This window comes from Prionailurus viverrinus, chromosome B2, assembly GCF_022837055.1.
Source record: "Prionailurus viverrinus isolate Anna chromosome B2, UM_Priviv_1.0, whole genome shotgun sequence".
Lineage (NCBI taxonomy): Eukaryota > Metazoa > Chordata > Mammalia > Carnivora > Felidae > Prionailurus > Prionailurus viverrinus.
In genome coordinates this window covers 137,017,393-137,039,920 of record NC_062565.1, presented here as the reverse complement: position 1 = coordinate 137,039,920, position 22,528 = coordinate 137,017,393, and the positions used below count along the sequence as shown (strand labels likewise).

General features: G+C 41.9%; 1 protein-coding gene across 1 annotated transcript in view; it reads right to left on the bottom strand.

Annotated features, from left to right (window-relative positions):
- CCDC170 (coiled-coil domain containing 170) overlaps positions 1-22,528 on the bottom strand; it is a 102,157-nt gene that overhangs the window by 7,595 nt on the left and 72,034 nt on the right. The window contains exons 7-9 of the mRNA XM_047860203.1: positions 20,396-20,596; positions 14,956-15,129; positions 12,347-12,589 (exon numbers count right to left, since the gene is read on the bottom strand). Coding sequence (XP_047716159.1) covers positions 12,347-12,589; positions 14,956-15,129; positions 20,396-20,596 — 618 coding nt within the window. The remainder of the gene's footprint in view (positions 1-12,346; positions 12,590-14,955; positions 15,130-20,395; positions 20,597-22,528) is intronic.

The following is a 22,528-nucleotide window of genomic DNA, read 5'->3' as shown; positions in this document are numbered from 1 at the left end:
AAATGAGATTCCTGGGAGTGGAGGCGTGGCTAAGCTGGTCTCTTAGTTCCCCCTAAAGGAGCCTCCCAGATCCCGCCCAGAGTTCAGCAAGAGCCTGTGCTGCTAATGGTCTTCCGGTGGGGCAGAACTGGCCATAAACAAGACTGGCATGCCACCCAGAGCCCAGCAAGGATGGAGAAGGTTCTGAGTGTCTTCCTGAGAGAAAAAATTTCAAAATCCGGTGAACGATTCTCTGTCATGTCAGAAGGTCTGAAGGCCCTCAAAGAGATGGTGATTAAATTTAAAATCTGATGTGTTGAATTCCCTCCCCACCCCACTCCCCAACCCCCCTGCCTCGAGGATCTAAATTCTCTCGCTGGAGGGTTTTCAAGAAACTGCATAGAAAATGCAAACCTGCAGGAAGGAGCTAGGCACCTCACACAGACTCCTTGAAGACAGTGGGGTAGCACAGCAGGAGAGTATCCCCATGGCCCAAAAACATGTTATGTCTCTACTAAAGAGAACCAACCACAGGTATCTTACTAGAAGGAAACTGAAGCTGAAATTAAAGGAAGGGGTTCATTTGACGTTGCAATCTGAGCACACTTCCACTTTTCTACAACCCATTCTTTAACCCATTCTACAACCCAAGAAGTTCTTCTTTGTAGGTTCTCCTTGGTGCACACATTCAAAGTGAGGAGAGCTCAAAGCAATTCCAAGCCAGTGGACCTACCTCCATTGAATCCAAGATGGTAGGTTACAAAACTATACATACAAACAAAGGCTGCCCTGACTGGGTTGGATATAGTTCTGGAGTGGAGAAGGAGCATGAGGAGAAGCTATCTTGTGTGGGAGATTATCAAGAGAGGTAGCAAGAGGGAGAGGCCTTTGCTGCTGGCTAAGGACTGTTATTCCCTTTTGGTGTTTTCTTAAGACACTACAATGAAGATAACAATGGCTTTTCATTGAGTTTTTGTCCCTTTTGTTGTCTGACTACTGATTTAAAGGCACAGCTCCCTACCAAAATTGGGCCACATGGTACATATGGAAAGCTGATACCTTTCCACCAAATATCTATTCTTTCTTTTGTCCTTCCTGCCCAGAATACACCCATTTCTCAGGCTGACTTCATCTAAGTGAGGTCCAGGGACTAACTTCTGGCCAATGGAGAAATGCAAAGCATTGTATTGTTCCTGGAAAGTGGCCTTCAGGGTGTCCTCCTCCCTTTCCTCCTCACAGGTGGCTGGAATGAGGCCAGAGCCCCAGCAGCCAGCTTGTGTCAAGTGGCATTGAGGATAAAAGCTGTTGCTAGGACAGTGGAGCAGAAAGAACAAGCCAGGGTTGCTGATGACCCCAGAGCCATCCCACTAAGCATGGCATGTCTTCCTTTCCATGAGAAAGGAATAAACATCTCTCCTACCTAAGCCACGGTTATGAGGGGATCTTTCAATATATTCAGCTGAAACTGATCAGAACCAACACAGGCTAAGAAGCAAATGGTGCTTTATGAGTTACACAAAGCGTTTTCTGGATCCTCTGGAGTGCTGCCACATGATGTCCGTGCCTGTGTTTGCATTTGTGCAAAAAACCTACGTTTGTACCAATTAGTAGTACTACTTTAATTATTCTAGGTTAATGAGGGAAGAGCAAAGGTGGAGTTAATGCATAAATAATGTGTGCATGCCAAATGAAGTCTAAACTATGTCATGGTGCGTGTGCAAACAAAATATCTGAAGCACTGAATTAAATCACAGGGTAGCATAAATGTTCTGTCCTTAGAAAACATAAACTCAAAAGAAACTGTACCGTAAGCAACTGACACTACACATTCTTATTCACAATGATTGTAGGGGAATAACATAACCTGGCATATTGAATTTATGTCATTCATGTGTTTATTTTTATACTTCACTGTTTTTCTAAATCTGTTCGAAATTTACAGTGGTAAAAATGTACCAAGATTAAGAAATTTCTATACAGCGTTAAGTTTGTATATATGAAAGCGATATTGTAATAAAGTTATTTTGACTCAACACAGGGAGGGGAATCTATAAAAGAATATTTTTCTTTCAAAAAGAGATTTCTATAGTAATCAGGTTTGCCTGCCGACTTCAAATTTAATAGCTCATCTGGAGAGGTCCGTTTTTTCCTGGTCAAGAATTCAGGGGGAAATTTACTGCATGAGTCTTTAAAAGGGAGATTGGGATAACCTAGGAGTCAAGGTCTTTGAGCGCAGTTTTGCAACAGACAGAGAAATGCACAGAAAAACTCCACACAAATGTTGCCAACAGCCTTGTTCATAATAGCTAAAAAGTGGAAACAATCAAAATGTCCTTCAAATGCTGAATGCATAAATGAAGTGTGGTATATCCAAACGACGGAAAAGTATTTGGCATAAAAAGGTACTGTGATGGTTAACATTATGTGTCAACTGCGCTGGGCCACAGAGCCCAGATATTTGGTGAAGCATGGATATTTCTGTGAGGGTGTCTCAGGGTGAGATTAACATTTAAGTCAGTGGACTTTCAGTAAAGTAGATCTCCCTTCCATAGTGTGGATGGGCTTCATCTAATCATTCAAAGGCCTGAATAGAACAAAAGTGACTCTCCCCGAGCAAGAGGGAATTCTACCAGAAGACAACCTTTGGACTTGAACTGCAATATCAGCTCTTCCTGCCGCCCTATCCCCAGATTTTAAACTTGCCAAATCCATAATCGTGTAAGCCAATTCCTTAAAATCAGTCAGTCAATCTCCCTGTAGCCCTCACTCTCCTTCTCTCTCTCCCTTCTTCTATGATATAATAAAGTTAAGCACCTCACACCTGTCAAAATGGCTAACATTAACAACTCAGGCAACAACAGATCTTGGCAAGGATGCGGAGAAAGAGGAACTCTTTTGCACTGCTGGTAGGAATGCAAACTGGTGCAGCCACTCTGGAAAACAGTATGGACGTTCCTCAAAAAATTAAAAAACAGAGCTACCCTACGACCCAGCAATTGCACTACTAGGTATTTATCCAAGGGATACAGGTGTGCTGTTTCGAAGGGACACATGCACCCCCATGTTTATGGCAGCACTATCAACAATAGCCAAAGTATGGAAAGAGTCCAAATGTCCATCGAAGGATGAATGGATAAAGAAGATGTGGTGTATATATACAATGGAGTATTACTCGGCAATCAAAAAGAATGAAATCTTGCCATTTGTAACAACGTGGATGGAACTGGAGGGTATTATGCTAAGTGAAATTAGTCAGAGAAAGACAAAAATCACATGACTTCACTCATACGAGGACTTTAAGAGACAAAACAGATGAACATAAGGGAAGGGAAACAAAAATAATATAAAAACAGGGAGAGGGAGAAAACAGAAGAGACTCATAAATATGGAGAACAAACAGAGGATTACTAGTGGGGGTATGAGTGAGGGGATGGGCTAAATGAGTAAGGGGCATTAAGGAAGATACTTGTTGGGATGAGCACTGGGTGTTATTATACATAGGGGATGAAACATTGAATTCTACTCCTGAAATCATTATTGCACTATATGCTAACTTAGATGTAAATTTAAAAATCTTTAAAAATAAGATAAAATAAAGAAGTTGAAAGAAAGAAAGAAAGAAAGAAAGAAAGAAAGAAAGAAAGAAAGGGAAAGTCAGTCCATGGTTTTACACCATGTTCTCCAACCAAACTTTTACCTAATAAAGCTGACATTTGGATTAAAAAAAAAAAAGTGAATTTCACAGCATGTGAATTATATCTTGACTTTTTAAGACATAGAAATGAAATTCAAATGATTGTATTTAATGTTTATTTTATTTTTTGAGAGAGACAGAGACAGAGCACAAGCAGGGGAGGAGCAGAGAGAAAGAGAATCCGAAGCAGTCTCCAGGATCTGAGATGTCAGCACAGAGCCCGATGCAGGGCTCAAACCCCCTAATGGTGAGATCATGACCTGAGCTGAAGTTGGATGCTTAACCGATTGAGCCACCCAGACACGCCCAAATTATTATTTTTTATACTGATCCTCCATAAAGGGTGAAATTAATTCTTAATTTACTAAGTGTACTGGGCTGAACAGTGCCCCTCCCCACCAAAAATATATATGTCCACCCAGAACCTCAGAATGTGCCTTGTTTAGAATAAGGGCCTTTGCAGGTATAATTAAGGTAAGGATATCATGATGATAGCATCCTGGATTAGGGTGGGCCCTAAAGCCAATGGTGGGTGTCCTTATAAGAGACAGAAAAGGAAGGACACAAGAGGGGAAGGTCACGTAAGGATGGCAGCAGAGAGGGATCCTGCAGGTGCAAAAGCCAAGGGCTGTCAGCAGCAACCAGGAGCCAAAAGAAAGCCATGGACAGGAGTCGCCCTCAGGTTCCCCAGAGGGAATCAACCTTGTCAACATCTTGGTTTCAGGCTCCTGGCCTCCAAAATTATGAGAAGAAACCATTTCTATTGTATTAAGCTACCCAGTTTGTGGTCGTTGGTTACGGCAGCCACAGAAAATGAATATAGAAAGGCCATCTTTGCTAATGTTCAGTAATGTTACCTTATGAATAATAAATACAGGGACAAGCACAGGCAATGTACAAAGATGAATAATTGATATCATTAGTCTGTCTTGGGCACTAATATTATATGTCTCAAACCAAAAAAAAAGTCATTTGTAACTAAAATCTCTGATAAATTCATGAAGTTGGCATTCACTGTGTTAGTTAGATCTCTGTTCTCCACTGGAAGGCAGACTTAGCTTAGCATCCTATTTAAATGTTTAGGGGCCTGAGTAATTACTGAGCCAGTCAAAACCCACCTCTCCTATACCTTCCCTATAATCTTAGCTATAAAAAGGTGTGGATCTCTTTACGCAAAATAAAACAAATGAACACACAAGCCAACTTTATTTCCTTTCCCAACTCTTCCCTTTTTCATCCAAGAATTCTGGAAGAGCAGGCCACTGACTTTGTGTCTTCTCCTTCATCCCTCAGCATACTGGAATTTGGCTTATTCTCCAAGCCCTCACCCACTACCACTACAATCTACACTACACGTGCCTGAGCCATAGATGTCCCAATGCCAAGTGCAGTGAATAGTCCTTTGGTCTCTACCTTACTGCTACTCTTGATGCTATTGGTCATAGTCTCATTCTGGAGACCCCCTGCTCTCTCAAATCCCTCGGTTTCCTTTTAGTGTCTTCCCTGGTGACTTCACTCTCCTGTTTGAAATTCTCCAGTGGCTCCCCAGGACACAGAGGACAAGTCTAAGCATCTTAGGAGATTACACAAGGCCCTGGATGATCGGGCCCCTGTCCACTGCCCAGCTTTTTCTTCCACCACTCCTTGACTCTGGAAATCATCATGGTGTCAGCAGCAGCCAATTAGAGCTTCTATTCACCTGCTTACTGCATCTAATTACCACTAGTGTTATCCCCTCCTCCAATCTCTTTGTCTATAGCTCATTTATTCCCATTCCACCTCCACAATCTTTGCCATATCCATGTATCACCTATGGTAATCATTTTTTTTAACTCAACCACCTTTTTAACTTACCTGAATTTCTTTTTTTTTTTAAGTTTATTTATTTATTTAGAGAGAGAGAAAGTGCAAGTGAGAGAAGGACAAAGAAAGAGGAAGAGAGAGAGAATCCAAGCAGGCTCCACACTGTCAGCATGGAGCCTGACACAGGGCTCAAACTCACCAACCGGGAGACCATGACCTGAGCCTAAATCAGACACTTAACTGGCTGAGCCACCCAGGCGTCTCTGAATTCACTTCTATTAAAAGGAATATTATACGATTTCACTAGAATTTGCCACAACATGGTACAAAAACAGACACTCAGATCAATGGAACAGAACAGAGAACTCAGAAATGGACCCACAAACATATGGCCAACTAATCTTTAACAAAGCAGGAAAGAATATCCAACGGAATAAAGACAGTCTCTTCAGCAAGTGGTGCTGGGAAAACTGGACAGCGACATGCAGAAGAATGAACCTGGACCACTTTCTTACACCATACACAAAAAGATACACAAAATGGACGAAACACCTAAATGTAAGACAGGAAGCCATCAAAATCCTCGAGGAGAAAGCAGGCAAAAACCTCTTTGACCTTGACCGCAGCAACTTCTTACTCAACACGTCTCCAGAGGCAAGGGAATTAAAAGCAAAAATGAACTACTGGGACCTCATCAAAATAAAAAGCTTCTGCACAGTGAAGGAAACAATCAGCAAAACTAAAAGGCAACCAACAGAATGGGAGAAGATATTTGCAAACAACATATCAGATAAAGGGTTAATATCCAAAATCTATAGAGAACTTCTCAAACTCAACACCCAAATAACAAATAATCCAGTGGAGAAATGGGCAAAAGACATGAATAGACACTTTCCAAAGAAAACATCCAGATGGCCAACCGACACATGAAAAAATGCTCAATGTCACTCATCATCAGGGAAATACAAATCAACACCACAGTGAGATATAACCTCACACCTGTCAGAACGGCTAACATTAACAACTCAGGCAACAACAGATGTTGGCAAGGATGCAGAGAAAAAGGATCTCTTTTGCACTGCTGGTAGGAATGCAAACTGGTGCAGCCACTCTGGAAAACAGGATGGAGGTTCCTCAAAAAACTAAAAATAGAACTACCCTACGACCCAGCAATTGCACTACTAGGTATTTATCCAAGGGATACAGGTGTGCTGTTTCGAAGGGACACATGCACCCCCATGTTTATAGCAGCACTATCAACAATAGCCCAAGTATGGAAAGAGCCCAAATGTCCATTGAAGGATGAATGGAAAAAGAAGATGTGGTATATATATACAATGGAGTACTACTCGGCAATCAAAAAGAATGAAATCTTGCCATTTGTAACTACGTGGATGGAACTAGAGGGTATTATGCTAAGGGAAATTAGTCAGAGAAAGACAAATACCATGTGACTTCACTCATATGAAGACTTTAAGATACCAAACAGATGAACGTAAGGGAAAGGAAACAAAAATAATATAAAAACAGGGAGGGGGACAAAACAGAAGAGACTCATAAATATGGAGAACAAACTGAGGGTTATGGGAGGGGTTGTGGGAAGGGGGAGGGGCTAAATGGGAAAGGGGCACGAAGGAATCTACTCCTGAAATCGTTGTTGCACTATATGCTAACTAATTTGGATGTAAATTTAAAAAAATAAAAAATAAAACAAGTTAAAATTAAAAAAAGAAAGAAAAAAGAAGATGTGGTATATATAGACAATGGAGTGTTACTTGGCAATCAAAAAGAATGAAATCTTGCCATTTGCAACTACGTGGATGGAACTGGAGGGTATTATGCTAAGTGAAATTAGTCAGAGAAAGACAAAAATCATATGACTTCACTCATATGAGGACTTTAAGAGACAAAACAGATGAACGTTGGGAAGGAAAGCAAAAATAATATAAAAGCGGGGAGGGGGACAAAACACAAGAGAGACTCTTAAATATGGAGAACAAACAGAGGGTTACTGGAGGGGTTGTGGGAGGGGGGATGGGCCAAATGGGTAAGGGGCATTAAGGAATCTACTCCTGAAATCATTGTTGCACTGTATGCTAACTTGGATGTAAATTTTTAAAAAAATTTTAAAAAGAAAAATATGGATTAATAATGTCGAAGAGTTGGGGACAACTATGAATACCACTTTCACAGGGTCTTCTGTTGTAGGAAGGAGAGTATGACTATTACTGCTGTACTTACTACTCATCTTTATTGTGTGGGACAAATGCAGTACAGAATCCAAAAATGTAGGAAACTGTGCCATTTGATTTTGGACTTTACCAAGACCAGAGACTAACCCTACCTTCTCTTTTGCATTAATAATTAGAGAACAAAAATAAATGTGAATAAAACATATAAAATGACCAAAAAAAAAAAAAAAAAAGAATTTGCCACAACAGGAAGACATCAATAAAACCAACACAGGGGCCCCTGGGTGGCTCAGTCAGTTGAACGTCTGACTTCAGCTCAGGTCATGATCTCACGATCCACAGGTTCAAGCCCCGTGTCAGGCTCAGTGCCGACAGGTCAGAACCTGAAACCTGCTTTGGATTCTGTGTCTCCCTCTCTCTGACCCTCCCCCGCTTGTGCTCTCCCTCCATCTCTTAAAAATGAATACACATTAAAAAAAAATAATTAAAAAAATGTTTTTAATTAAAAAAAAACAAATATTGTACAATTTATTGTGAGGAGCGCTGAATAATGTATAGGATTGTTGATCACTGTATTGTACACCTGAAACTAATGTAACACTGTATGTTAATTACAGTGGAATTTAAAAAAATGTTTAAAGAAGAAAAAGCCACTATACAATAAACACAAAACAGCATTGCTAGGTACTATTTCTTGTGCTCAGCACTGAGCTTAAGGCTTATTCCTTGCTTGAAAAGCAGACCAGCAAATGTTCTAGAGGCATAAAAACATAATAACCTCTAATTAAGATTTTCTCCTTGATGGGGAAAGAATTGAAAGAAAAATTAAAGGGAATCCATCTTTTACTTCAAAGTGAACATTACATAGTGCCACCTAGAAGCATTTCACACGCCACAGGGGGTACATGCCCCACGCTTGAAAACGTTGCTTTATACCACAGACACGGGAATAGAAAATCGTTCGATCAGACACTGCCCCAGAACCACCTGTGGCATAATCCTACCAGCCAAAGAGCAAAACTTAATTACAGAAATCAGGCTTGCTTGTGAAAGGCTAAGTGGAAAGACCACTTGCAGATAATTACAATAATCCAGGTGACATATGGTGCAGAGCTGAGGCAGAGGTCGTTGAGACCAGACGGGAACGTCCTCTATAGACACAGGACTCAACTTCCACTGGCTGTTTTCCAGCTTCTGCTATAGTAGCAAGTGTGGGCTACTCTCTCCCCAACACCGTTTCCGATACACGGGGTTGTCTCAGCTAGGGGTCCCAGCCCTACTGCCAATACCCTTAGCCTGGAAGATGCCGTCCTCGGACCCACGGCCCCAGTGGGCCCCCACGCTGCCATTAGCCAGGAAGTGCCCCACCTCTAAAACCACTCATCACTCACTCTCACCCAGCGGGTGCTGGGCCCCATTCCTGGGTGTCACCGATGCGGAATCCCTTGTCCCATCATCACGTCCTCTGTTGCTAGACTGAGCGCCGCCGTGCTCCGTGTAAGCCAACCTTATTCAGCCTCCTGAGTTATGGTAATTCTGAAGGCGCAGAGTATAACTGCCACCCATCAGCAGTGACAAAATTAGCTAAAATGGCAACTAATTGTTGTACCATGTTTTATAGAATATTCATTCGCCACATTATCATATTTTAGCTTTACAGTATCTGGAAACACGCATCAAGGTAGCTGGAACCCGCAGGTTAATGTCAGAGTCCTGACATTAGGGCCCAGCCGGCTTCATTCAGAGATGGAGTCTCAGTTCTTGGAAACTGGAAAAAGCAGGGCAGGCCTCTAGTATCAAGGGAAGCAAGGGTCTCTGAGGTTATAAGGAGATGGGCGGAGTAGAAAGAACAGAGCGGCAACCCAATTATGGGGAACAGTTGCTCCGATGTTAGCCGCAGAAGCAATGCACATTTCAGAACTAGGTTAGCAGGAAAATAAACCGCGAGGTTGAATCAATCCTGACTTGTTAAATTAAGTTTCGTAATTTCTCCTGAGGACAGAAAACCGCACTCTATGAGACGGGGAAAATTTGTTGGTAGGAACCAGATGTCCTCAGCTGTAGGGCGGAGGGGACTGGGGACAGGAGGCCGGGCAGCTCACCCTGCAGCTACCAGCATCACCACACATGGTTTCAGAAACACAGTGGTGGTCTTATTAGGACATCCTCACTTGAGTCCTTCCTCTAGGCAGCCAGCATGCCTCAGCTTCCTCGGTGTCACTCCCCCTTAGTTGTCCCTAGGAATCACCCAGACTGCTCCACATTCTCTTCTCCTCTGGCTTTGTGGAGTTCAGCAAGCTCGGTGTATGAAAGTCCCCAGTGCGGGGCGCCTGGGTGGCTCAATCAGTTAAGCATTGGACTTTGGCTCGGGCCACGATCCCACGGTTTGTGAGTCCGAACCCTGCTTCGGGTGAGACCCCCCTTCTCTCCCTCTCTCTTCATCTCTCTCTCCCTCTCTCTCTGCCCCTTGCTCACTTGCCCCCTCTCAAAACAAAACAAAACAAAAAACAAAAAAAGAGTGCTGTTTACCCTTTCCTTATATCACAGATTTCTCTGAAGAATTTGAACTATTCCACCGAAACACGCTTATAATGAAACATGTCCCTTTCCAGATGACCGAATTCATCTCCCTGTTTTGAAATCCAGGTTCACTTTATTTATCATTCCTAGTCTGTGTTTTGGTGCCTGAATGTTTAACACCAATTATAGGAACCATCCTCATCTTTCCTTCAACACGAGGAAGCCAATGAGTAGAAAAGAATCTTCTTAGGCCCAAAGTCAGAGGTATAGCAATAATAGTAGGAAAGACATAGTAACTTCTTTTTTTTTTTTTCAAGTTAGTTACCACACAGTGTAGTCTTGGCTTCAGGAGTAGAACCCAGTGATTCATCTCTTACGTCCAACACCCAGTGCTCACCCCAAAAGTGCCCTCCTTGATGCCCGTCACCCATTTAACCCAACCCCCACCCCCAGCAATTCTGTTTGTTCTCTGTATTTAAGAGTCTCTTACGGTTTTTGCCTTAATAACTTCTAATTAAGATTTTCTCCTTGACAATGGAAGAATTGAAAGAAAACTTAAAGGGAATCCTTTTTCCACTTCAGGGCTCAACATTATATAATGCCCCGTGAGACACCACCTAGAAACACTCTGTATCCACCACAGGACATTTGTAAAACCTGGTTTTATGACACTGATGCTGCCTCAGCACTCCTGCCTCTTCCAGCCAGGGCGGAAGCAATGGCATGCTGACTTCAGGGGTTCTACCCCCACCCCAGCACACACCCCCCCCCAAAGATAAGTCTCAAGGTGTGAGGGGGTGTGGGAGATGCTTACCTTGATACTTGCTCCCCAGCCTTTGTACCCCATCAGATGCCTTCCCTTGCTTCCCGCTTCCCTTATTTTTAAATATGTTCCCTCCCCTGGGCTGTGTCTGCTCTGTTTTTTTCCTCTGGGGAAAAAAGCCTCAATTTAGAAAGGTTTCAGGAGAGGGGCGCCTGGGTGGCTGTCTGTTAAGCGTCTGACTTCAGCTCAGGTCATGATCTCATAGTTAGTGGGTTTGAGCCCTGCATTGGGCTCTGTGCTGACAGCTCAGAGCCTGGAGCTTGCTTCAGATTCTGTGTTTCCCTGTCTCTTTGCCCCTCCCCACTCGCACTCTGTCTCTGTGCCTTGAAAATAAATAAATGTTAAAAAAAATTAAAAAAGAAAGGTTTCAGGAGAAAAGAGCTAATGACTCAGAAGAAAACAAAAAAACATACAGTAGGAAATATTTCCTAAAATATTGTCCCCACTACACATATTGAAGTGTAAGCTTAATTCCAGATTCCTTTTCCCTGCTGGTCTGTTTCCAGATTCAGAAATATTCCAAAAGTCCATTACAGAGCGCTCATCTGTAAAGAGCGAGGACATTATTCTCATCTGTATTCATGACACGCATTTCTGCCAGAAAGGATATGTGCATATGAAGTTACATATTCTTTCCAGTGGCACACATACATGACATTTAAAGGTTTTGATTACATTCTTTTATGTGTTAATTCCTTTCTTCTCTGTAGCCATTAGAAGTTGAACCCTCCAAATCCAGGACGCACACTGCCCCAGTCAGGGACCCTTCCTCACTTCTGGGTACACGGACGGCATCTCCAGGGCACGGGACACAATGCTGGCTGACTTCTCAGTGAAGAGCTGTGCTCGTTTTCTCATTTCTTGCTAAGCAGATTCCCGCGTGATAAACCCCTGATCCCAAATATCCTAGTCACCCACACTTGGAAGAAATGTTTATATTTTCTGTACTTAACATCACCTTTTTTTTCTTTTAATTCCAGCGTAATTAACACCTGGTATTATATTAATTTCAGTTCAGTGATGCCATACATCCCTACATCACTCAGGGCTCATCAAGATAAGTGTCCTCTTAATCTCCGTCACCTCCATCACCCTTTTTTGATGGGCTTTTCACACGGCAACTATGGCTCCATTCCAAGCATTGAAGAGACGCTAAATTGGCCTACTATGCTGATTTTGTGTAGTATTTGCATTTTTCCCACAACTCCAGAAGATCACAGAAAGCCCTTATCTCCTTTGCTTTTCCGGCGTGTCTGTTATAAGACTGCCACCCTTCCACATAAACCTCAATGGCAACGTGCAAAAATCAACAAGGGAATGAAGATGGGCACTTGCCTTAAGCTCATGGGTGTCAGCCAGCTGGGCTTTGAGCTCCGTGTTCGATTCTCGACACACACTCAGCTCCCTCTGCAGCCTCTCCACCTTCTTTTGCAACTTCCTTAGGGTGAGATTGGCCTCGTCCCTCTCTACCGCCAAGGCCGAACGCACCTGCTTCTCCTGCTCCAACTGGGCAATTTTCTGCCGGAGAAGGTTCACATGCAGTTCTTTGCTCTCCAGTCTTTCTTTCTGAGTCTTGAGCTGATGTGACACAAACGGGGATTTTTTTTTTTTTTAAATAATCACCGAGCAGTCAGTAAATATAAACGAATTACTCAGATAATGTTGATCTTTATCTGCACTTCAATTAGACTCATCTATAAACCCTCAGAAAAGGTTATTGGATTCCTTTTCTTGATTGCATTTTTTTATTCCTGGTTTTCCAAGAACTAATTCTGTAGCTGCAAAGCATGAGACAAAAGAGCCACAGAAAATGCACAGAGAAGTAGGCTTTCCACCTCTGATTCCCTCCAACATTATGTACACCACAACAGACATGTACGATTACTTTCAAAGCTACGAACATGGGCTGATCAAGGTCAGAATAGGGTAGAGAGACAACATCCTCTCTACCACCCCCTGGCACTGGTCTTTGCTAAAAGAAAATAGAGTGCATGTTAGCACCAAAAACCGAGACTGAGTAATTTCAATCCCTTGGAACCAGACCGAGTGATGCCAAACATGAGAGTTGTTATCTTTTTAAAGTAAGTTATATCAGGGAGCATTTAAAGAAAGCTGTGCTTATATGTTTAAAATCTTTGAAATGGAAAGGACTTCAAGAAGGTTCCAGTTCACTGGGGTCTTTATCATCTGCCTGGCCTATACCGGCCACAAACCAAGCAGAGAACAAATTCTTCAAACAGCACCAATTACTGACAATCAAACTTGATGAAGGAATTTATAATGGATTTTAGAAAAAGATTATGGCCTCTAAAGGGGGAAAAGAAATCCTCCTGGATTGTGATGTCACAATTAGTGAGGAGAATATTAAGTACAGAAACCTCTTACATCTGTTGCAAACATTGGGGATTGGAATCGTGCAGAATTCTAGAATGTTAGAGCTGAGGACCATCACATTTTCCGTAATTATATACTCTGCACTTCTCAGAGGTGTGAAGGACAGACTGAAATGCAGCCTTGTGTATCTTGTCTAACGATGGTGGCAGCGTCCATAGCCAGATCCATTTTTAACAAAGCCCGTTTCGGGTCTCTCTAGCCAAACTCCCTTCCTCGAGCTTCTTCATGTCAAATTCCCCTCGACTGCACATTTACCCTGGTGAGTCCTGTACAGCTGGTAATTTCAATTATTATACAATATGTCAGAAGGAACGATGTTGGAGATCGGGGGGAAAATCAATTATCTGAGGAGACCTTCAGAAAGAACTGTAGCTCAGTTTAATGTCTCTGACAGTCACAGGGGTTATCTGCTGTCTTTTATAAAGTATTCCTCAAAATCTAGTATATGGAGAAGAGGTCAAATGTGAATATAGCTCAGTCTATGAGCCAAGAGTTTAAAAAATGGGTCTTATTAAAAACAAACAACCTCATGAGGTAGATATCATTCCCATCTTAAATATGAGGAAATAGAGACAGAGAGGCATGTAATTTGTCCAAGGTCACACAGCTTGGTGGAACCAAACTGGAATCCCAGATGTGACCCATGACACAGCCTGTACACTATAATTCCACCACAGAATTTTCTCCTAAGAACTATTATAAGAACACATCTGTGTTTTGCTCTTTCTTTCACCAATGCCAATAATTATATAACTAATAATTATATTTTTATCCTTTTCATCTACTCATTCATTTATTTAGTCTAAACTGTTTTTAATTCTTCTTTTGAGTCAATGAAAAGTAAATGCTTCTCCTCGCTTTTCTCTCCAGTGCCAGAGAGTTTATCAACTCGGAGACTGCTAGATATTCCCAAGTTCTCCTCATCTCCCTTAATAATAGAATCAGTGAGTTTCGTAGGTAGGCAAGTGGTTACCTAGGGAAAGGACTACAGTGTCCAGCTTCCCTTGAATTAATTTCGGTCATCAGAATCATGGGACATGAACACAAGTTCACGTGGCAAATTCTGGAAGCCTCCATCAAAAGACAGCTCACACATGCTCTTTTGCATCCCTCTTCTTCGTCCCTTCCTTCTCCAAACTTCTGTCTGGAACCCATAGGTACCATTTTGAACCATAAAGATATGAACCACCCTAGGGATGGGAGATTAATGAGCTGAAATGAGCCTGGCTCCTGGAAAACTTCACAGAGCAGACTGGCCACACTCACCCTGAGCGGTCTACTTCTAGAAACTTATGGGGGTGGGGGTGGGGAGGAAGCACATCCAGTCATATAAGCCACCATTATTTTGGGTCTCTATGACTCACAGTCAAACATAACCTTAGGTGATAAACTTACCATCCCTCAGACTTGAAACAGAGACTCAAATTATAAATACATATTTATGTTTCCTAACCACAGTGATGAATACAAGGGGAAGTAAACTATTTTTCAATATTTAAGTGTCTCAGCAATTCTTTCTCTCAACACTAGCAAGTTTCAGTATCCCCTACCTTTCTCTGTAAATTGTGAGCGATAGTCTTGTTTTCAATGACTGCGTTGCTCTCGAGGCGGACCAGCTGCTCTGTGCGAGCTAAGACTACATCCAGGCGCATGTCAAAGCCAAGTTCAGCAGCCATCTGGTCCAGTTTCATTTTCTCTGAGAGCTGATCCAGAAATTTAAGATACTAAACCCAAGAACAAAAATGAAAATGAGGCACAAAAACGAAGTTAACAGGTGATCTCACAGACTCCTTCTCTTTCTCCCAAACTTACAGATAGGTCTCATTAAACCCAGGATGGAGCCCGACCCCTGACCCCAGTGTTTGGTAATGAATTCCAGAACCACCTTGCCAGCTCCCTGCCCTGCTTCCTGTCCAAATTCACTTGACTCTCGTGGTCAGTGATCTTGATGTTCAACGTAACATGAGACACTCTTCTCAACCCTGCCATGTGACAAATCTGGCATCCTCCGGACAACATCTGCATCTCTCTGCTTTGGCGACAGGCTGCTGTCCCTTCCAGGCTATCCAGCTTCTGGGATCTACTCATCCACAAACCTTCCATGGCAACTTTTCCATCCTAAGTGGGCCCTGGCCTCAAATGTGGAAAAAAACAGGACAACAGTGGCCACTTTACACTCCCCTTGGATTCTACAGATCACTCCAAAATCAAAGCTCTCCATACAAACACACTTGGACAACGTTTTTGCTTTTTTTTTTTAAACTTAAATTCCTATACCAAACAAATGTCTTAACGAGTTTTTAATGTAACACAGTTTAAGGAACAATATTGTAAAACACAGCCGTATCAATGAAGTCAAGGTTCATTTTTTAACAGGTGAATGTTACAAAATCGTTCCAGGATCTTCCTCCACTTGATTTCTTTATTTTTCTTCCAAGTTTTTATTTAAATTCCAGTTAGTTAACATACAGTGTAATACTAGTTTCATATGTACAATTTGGTGCCTCAACAGTTACATACGATGCCCGGTGCTCAATACAAGTGCACTCCGTAATCCCCATCACTTATTTATTTAGTTTAACTCATCCCCCCACACACCTCCCCTCTGGTAACCATCAGTTTTTTCTCTAAGTTAAAAGTCTGTTTCTTGGTTTTCCTTCTTGTCTTTCCTGCTATGTTCATTTGTTTTGTTTCTTAAACTCCACATATGGAGTGAAACCATAAGGTATTTGTCTTTCTCTGACTTATTTCTCTTAGCGTAATACTCTTGAGCTCCATCCATGTCATTACAAATGGCAAGATTTCATTCTTTTTTATGGCTGAGTAGTATTTATTTATTTATTTATTTATTTCACACACACACACACACACACACACACACACTCACTCACACACCACAATTTCTTTATCCATTCATCAGTCAATGGACATTTGGGCTCTTTCCATAATTTGGCTATTGTTGATAATGTCGCTAAAACATCAGGGTGCATGTAGCCCTTGAATTCAGTATTTTTTTTATATCCTCCACTTAATTTCTGTGGTTTATCGGGCCCGACAGAGGAATGCTTACTAAGCACTTGTTGGATGAGTGAACCAATCAATGAACTCTGTATCATCACTGCATGATTTGGGTTCTGTCTTTGAAACTTTCTTCCCACTGCAATAAGTCTTCATCGATCTGGCATTCTGAGGCGACTATATGTTTAAATAAGTATGATTCCTGGGTGACTGAAGCATGCCAGTATAAAGCCCAGAACTATCGATACTTTTAGTCATCGAGATGAAATTATTTGTAAGTGAGTACTTTCAAATTTTGTTGAGTGTAAGGCACGGTCACGGGAAGTACTGCTTATCTGCTGTGCTACATGGTGGTAGGTTGCTGTCTTGGGCTACAAGACCAAGACCAGAAGCTACTTTTGTTTCCACATCACCAGTTTCTCACTTCTTCATGCTGTGTCAGCACTCCCCTTGGAATTATTCATTTTGAGGTATGGATGAAAGTAAAAATAATTGCTATTGTTTGTTTTGTAAATAAAATAGAATCAGGACCCTCCATGTGGAAGCATAAAGTCTCTCTTGCTACGTCTACATGTGACCCATCCACTTAGCATGCCAGGATCTACAACCGGCAAAATGGGATAAGGACAGGACCAAGCCACACCCCACATAGCAAGGGCCCGTTTCAAAGATCTCGGCTATGCCTCAAAAGGGTAGGGTCACTGGAGGGATTTCCTGGACAACTTATTTCTTTGAATCACAGTTTAGCATAAATATATTCTATTCTGTGTGCACCTCAATTACCTATATTTAAACTTAAACTCTGTACAACTTTGCTTTTCACTTTTACATGCCTGTCATCCGTACTAGGACGTGCAGTTCAGAGGTGGTGATCTACGGAATATTCGCCACAGTGGAATCCATTTACATAATTTGCTTTCATAACTGAGAGTTCTTTTGGCACAAGCTCAGCGAAAATTAATGAGTCATTACAATGAAAAATAAAAAGGGAAGAGACACCAGTCTACCTAAAATTCTTGCTTTTTAGATCTTTCTTCACAATTTCAATACTATTTATTGACTCTTCCCTAATTGCTGGAGAAACCAAGAAAAAAGAAAAAAAAAAGATTTCCTCTGATCTCAAGAAGCTTGGAGTTGACTGGAGAAGATGGAAGACATTAGGTCAGTAAGTGCTGTGACAGACACACGCACATGTTGCATGAAGGAAAACTAAGTCTCTAAGGAAGGGGAAGGAGGAAGTGACATTGGAACTGAGTCTTCAAGGGACAGCTATTACCAGGTGAAGAAGGTAAGGAGAACTTTTTCTCGGAGAGAACAGCAACATGTAATATAGGATGCCAAGGAGGCCCCCAATTTTTTTTTTTTGGCCATCCAATTGTTTTTTATAAATTTGAATGTGGATGTCCTCAGGCTCAGAGATCAATCACCACACACCCTTGCAGGGCCCTGTTAGTCCCCTGAAGCCTGGAGTTTGCCACCATAGGCCGGAGGGATTACGGGTGATGGAAAGCCTGGAGAAGGGATCTGGCCAGGTCACAGAATGCTTAGCCATGGAAAGAAGAAATCTGTAGCTGAGCCTGAAGGCCATAGAGAGCCCCTGGCCAATTTTAAGAAAAATTGGACACACATTTTATTAAGACCTCCCTGGCAGCAGTGGGGAGCTGTTGGAAGGTTGTTTGGACAGTCCATACAAATGATTATAATGTTTGGAGTCAGAGCACTGCCTCTAAATATAGAGATGGCGGGGGGGGGGGGGGGGGGGGGGGGTGACATTTGAGATATGTTAAGGAGATGGAATTTACAGTGTTTAGGAATTGGTTAAGAAGAGGGAAACATTAAGAATGACCCTGGGGCTTTTGTCTCAGGTGGCTGGAGGCAGATTACGTCATCATCCCTGAGGCAGGAGGGGGCAAGTTTGTGGAGGAGGTGATCATTTCCATTTTGAAAATGATTAGTGCAATGTGTTCATGGGACATCTAGGTAGATAGCCCAGCAGTCAGATTTCTTCCAATTTAACACATTATACTCAGGTGCAACATTTCCTTTCAAACTCAAATTTTCAATCAACACATCTTTTTCAGATACTCTTCACCCTCCCAAATTTGTCAAATCTACCCCTTCATTCATAACCCCACTACCTGGTCCAAATCTTTATTACCTACTGTTCTATTCTATTCTAATTATCTATTCTAACAATCCCCTAGCCGGGCTCCCTACCTTTCATCTCTAGGCCCTCAAAGCCAGTCTGCCTTTGGAGAAATCTTTTCTTTTATTCAAAAGCCTTCTATGGCTTCCCATTGTCTACAGGATAAAGCCTTGGGCAACTAGCCTTCCCTATCTCAATTATTCCTACACGTCTCCAGAGCCACCTCACGCCTCTGGACTCACCAGGCACCACGTTCGGTCTCCCTGTACCTCACTGGTCTCCTGAGCAGGTCACAGCAGGTCACAACAGGTCACACCTCCACTCCTTCCTTCCTCCTACTGTTCTCGATACTGTGAATCCCTTCCCCCACCTCTTCTGCCTGACAAATTCCTACTCATTCTTTAAAGCCTCTCGTGATGCTACCTCCTGTGTGAAGATGGCTCATTTCCATCTCATTTCTCACAGAAACAGGAAACTTTATCCAAGATCCTGTTGAATTTTATACCTCCCTCCATTAATTAACTCTTGTGTTCTCATTTACCTGTCTCATCCACTTAGACTAGGATTTCCCACAGACCTCTTACGTGTCTTTGCCTATCCAACCCTCCATGCAGGCGTGATGCTTCCTTGGCTTTCCGAAGTGCTGAAAAATGAGGATGAATGTGTTTCCAGAATATTTTTTTTAACCTAAGCGTATTTCTTTTTCATGCCAAATCCAATCCCAATCCCATTTCTTCTTTTCTCTCTCTCTTTTTTTTTTCCTCCTGTGACTCACAACCATGTACCTTCCCCTTCCAGCCAATAAAATCTTCCTTCAGTCGTCTTGCTTCCTGCCTCTTTTCTCTCTGGTCGCCAGACTTCCTAAGAATCTACTTCTACACTCAAACCTTTCCTCCGCACTCACCCCTCAGCCCGGAGCAAACGAGCTTCTGCTCTCCGCCAGTCTAACTGCCTCTGGACGGTCACAGATGGTCTCCCCACGGTCAAGTCATAAGTGGGGGCCCCTTCTCATTGTACTCTCCTTCTCTCACACAGGGTTATCGCCATGAGCATTCCCAAGTCTGTCCCTGCTGTGACTTCAGCGTCACCGTGACATCGCGTCATCTTTCTAAAACACCGCAATGCTCAAAATCACTTACTACACTGAATATTCTACAGAAGCTAGAATAAAGAATCTTCGTCATCCAAACCATGCTAGGCTTCTCTCCTGCCACAACCCCATCCGGAATGCTGTGTTCCAGCCACACTGGAACAATCGCTCCGCACTGTGACTACACTATGCACTTAGGAGCTTTCACACCTTTGCTCGCACTGTTTCCCCTACAGTATCCGCACCCTCGCTCCTCTAAAATCCTACTTATCCTTCAAGGGTGAACTCCATTGCCCTCTCCCCTGTAAAAATCCTCCTCTTATCCAGAAGTTATCATTCCCTTCACTGAGTTCCTACAGCATTTTGTCAATCAATACATCTGTTACAACACGTACAGCTTTATAGTCACAGCAAATGACTAGAATGTCTCCTCAAGTGAATTATGAGCCTTTTATGATCAAGAACTGTGTGTTACTCAGACCTTAGCCCTCAAACCTTCAGGGTCTCATACATAACCGGCATTCAACAAATACCTGTTGAGTTTAACTGGATTAATCCGAATCAAGAAAGCCCTAAGTACTAGGAAGACACCCCAAAACAGGACGTTGTTCCCTGACATTTACTCATTATGCAGACTTAACCATTCTACTGAAGTACTGTAAAATTCAGAACATTTTCAGGTAAAATTTTAAACTGTAACAAATGTTTCTCCCCACAGATACCCTCGGGTTATTACTTTTTGTTTCTCAAAATTCAAGTTATCTCGCAAAACATCTCCAGAAGCCAGCTCTCCCTCCAGGTAGGTCAGCTGACCCTGAAGAGTCTCCAACTTGCTTTCTGCTTTCTGGGCCCTCTGAAGAGCTTTCTGGTGAAACCCAGACTCATTTCCCAACTGTTCAACAAGCTCGGATATTCGGGCTTCAAGCTGGGAGACCATCTGGAAACAAAGAAACAGACAAGGATAAGCCTTGTTTCGGATGCACCAAAGTGTTCAAATCTAGTGCTCAACCCAAGCAACATAACTATTTATAACACCAACTTCCAGATTCTTCGTAAAAATTAAATAAAAAACAGGTAATTTGATAGCTGTATCTGCCTCTGCTTGAAATAAATCTGTATTCATTACCTAATAAAATATTTCTATTGGTATTTGTCTTCATTTTTATATAACTCCTTAAACAGGTTACTCGATAAATATTTATGGGTGATATTTACATACCCCTAAAACTGCCATTAATTTAGGGGCCTCAAAGCTTAACTGGAAAAAAAGTTCAGACAGAAAGTGCTTTTAAAACCTATGCAAGTGTCATTCTCCAGAGAAACTCCTCCACCATATATGGTGGATTAAAGATTATACAGTGAGTTAACTTTATAGTAAATTTATCCAGAATTCAAGTGCATAAAGATATTTTTTCAAGCTTTTTTTCAATTTTCCATTGAGTATCGGTTACTCAGGCACCAAAGTTCAGTGGTGCTGCTTCTGTGCTGTGTACTCATACAGTGATATTATCATTATAGCATTTGGAAAGTCAAACTTAACACAGCAATTCTACATGCAAGAAGGCGGGACAATCTGATTGCTACCTCCTCTCCCACAAAATGAAATCACAGTTTCTCCATTAAAGGCCCCCATTCTCTTCACACACTCCTAACTTTTCCAATGCTTCCATCCTTCCCTGGAGTTTCTCTCTTTGTCCTGACGTTCCTATAAATAAGAACGTAAGTTTACCAAAGACCTCGGGTACATGCCGAGAAGACTCAAACTGAATCGACCTGATCCGGTCTTCAGGAAACACTGAATTTAATAAAGACACCAAGTTTGGGGTGAAAAATATGTTTTGTTTTGATGGTTAGTTTCAGAAGAGAAAAAAGAAAAAAGTAGACATTTACATATTACTCAGTACCATTCTTACAGAAACTGAAATATCTTGATGGTTTCAGGTTTATAGTTTCTGTTTAAAAAAATTCTGCTTACCTATCAATAACCATTTTAAAAAGCAAGAAAACACTCCAGCCATCTTCAAATATTTTGTAAAGCTATTATCTGGAAGAACACTAGGGTTTGCTCTGAATTGCCCTCAGAGCTTAAGTTAAGGACCAACAGGTCCAAATCAGAGAAATAATTCCACTTCGGTGAAAGGAACAATTTTTCCAGGTCCCCAAAATTACAAAGTAATATATACTCATTATAAAAGCTTCATTAAAGGGTCGCCTGGGTGGCTCAGTCAATCGAGCGTCTGACTTCAGCTCGGGTCATGATCTCGCTCGCAGTCTGAGTTCCAGCCCCGCCTCAGGCTCTGTGCTGACAGCTCAGAGCCTGGAGCCTGCTTCAGATTCTGTGTCTCCCTCTCTCTCTGCCCCTCCCCTGCTCATGCTCTGTCTCTCTCTCTCTCTCTCTCTCTCTCTCTCTCTCTGTCAAAAATAAACATTAAAAAAAATTTTTTAAATAAATAAAGATTCATTAAGGACAAAAGAAAAAGTTTAAGGAAAAAAAACCACTCAGAGGTTAACAACTATTAATATTTTCAAATAATTTATTTTTATGCCCTGTTAAAATACAGGTGAGATACTATATTTGCAATTTTATGTCTTTGTGTTTATCTCATATTTTAAGCATCTTACTGTGGCTACAGTCAGGAAGGTTAGACTACTTCATCTCCAAATGCTCAAATCATGTGCTCCTGTGGCTCTCCAGGTCCCAGGCCTGTAATTCAATTAATTCTATACTTCTGTGGGTGCTTGAAATCAAATATTTGATGGCAAGCTGCTTAGCACCACATCCAAGGAATTGTGTTCTCCAAGGAAATTTCAATTTTAATTACAGAATATGAGCCTCTGAGAACTCCTCATTTTGTACTTCCTACCATTG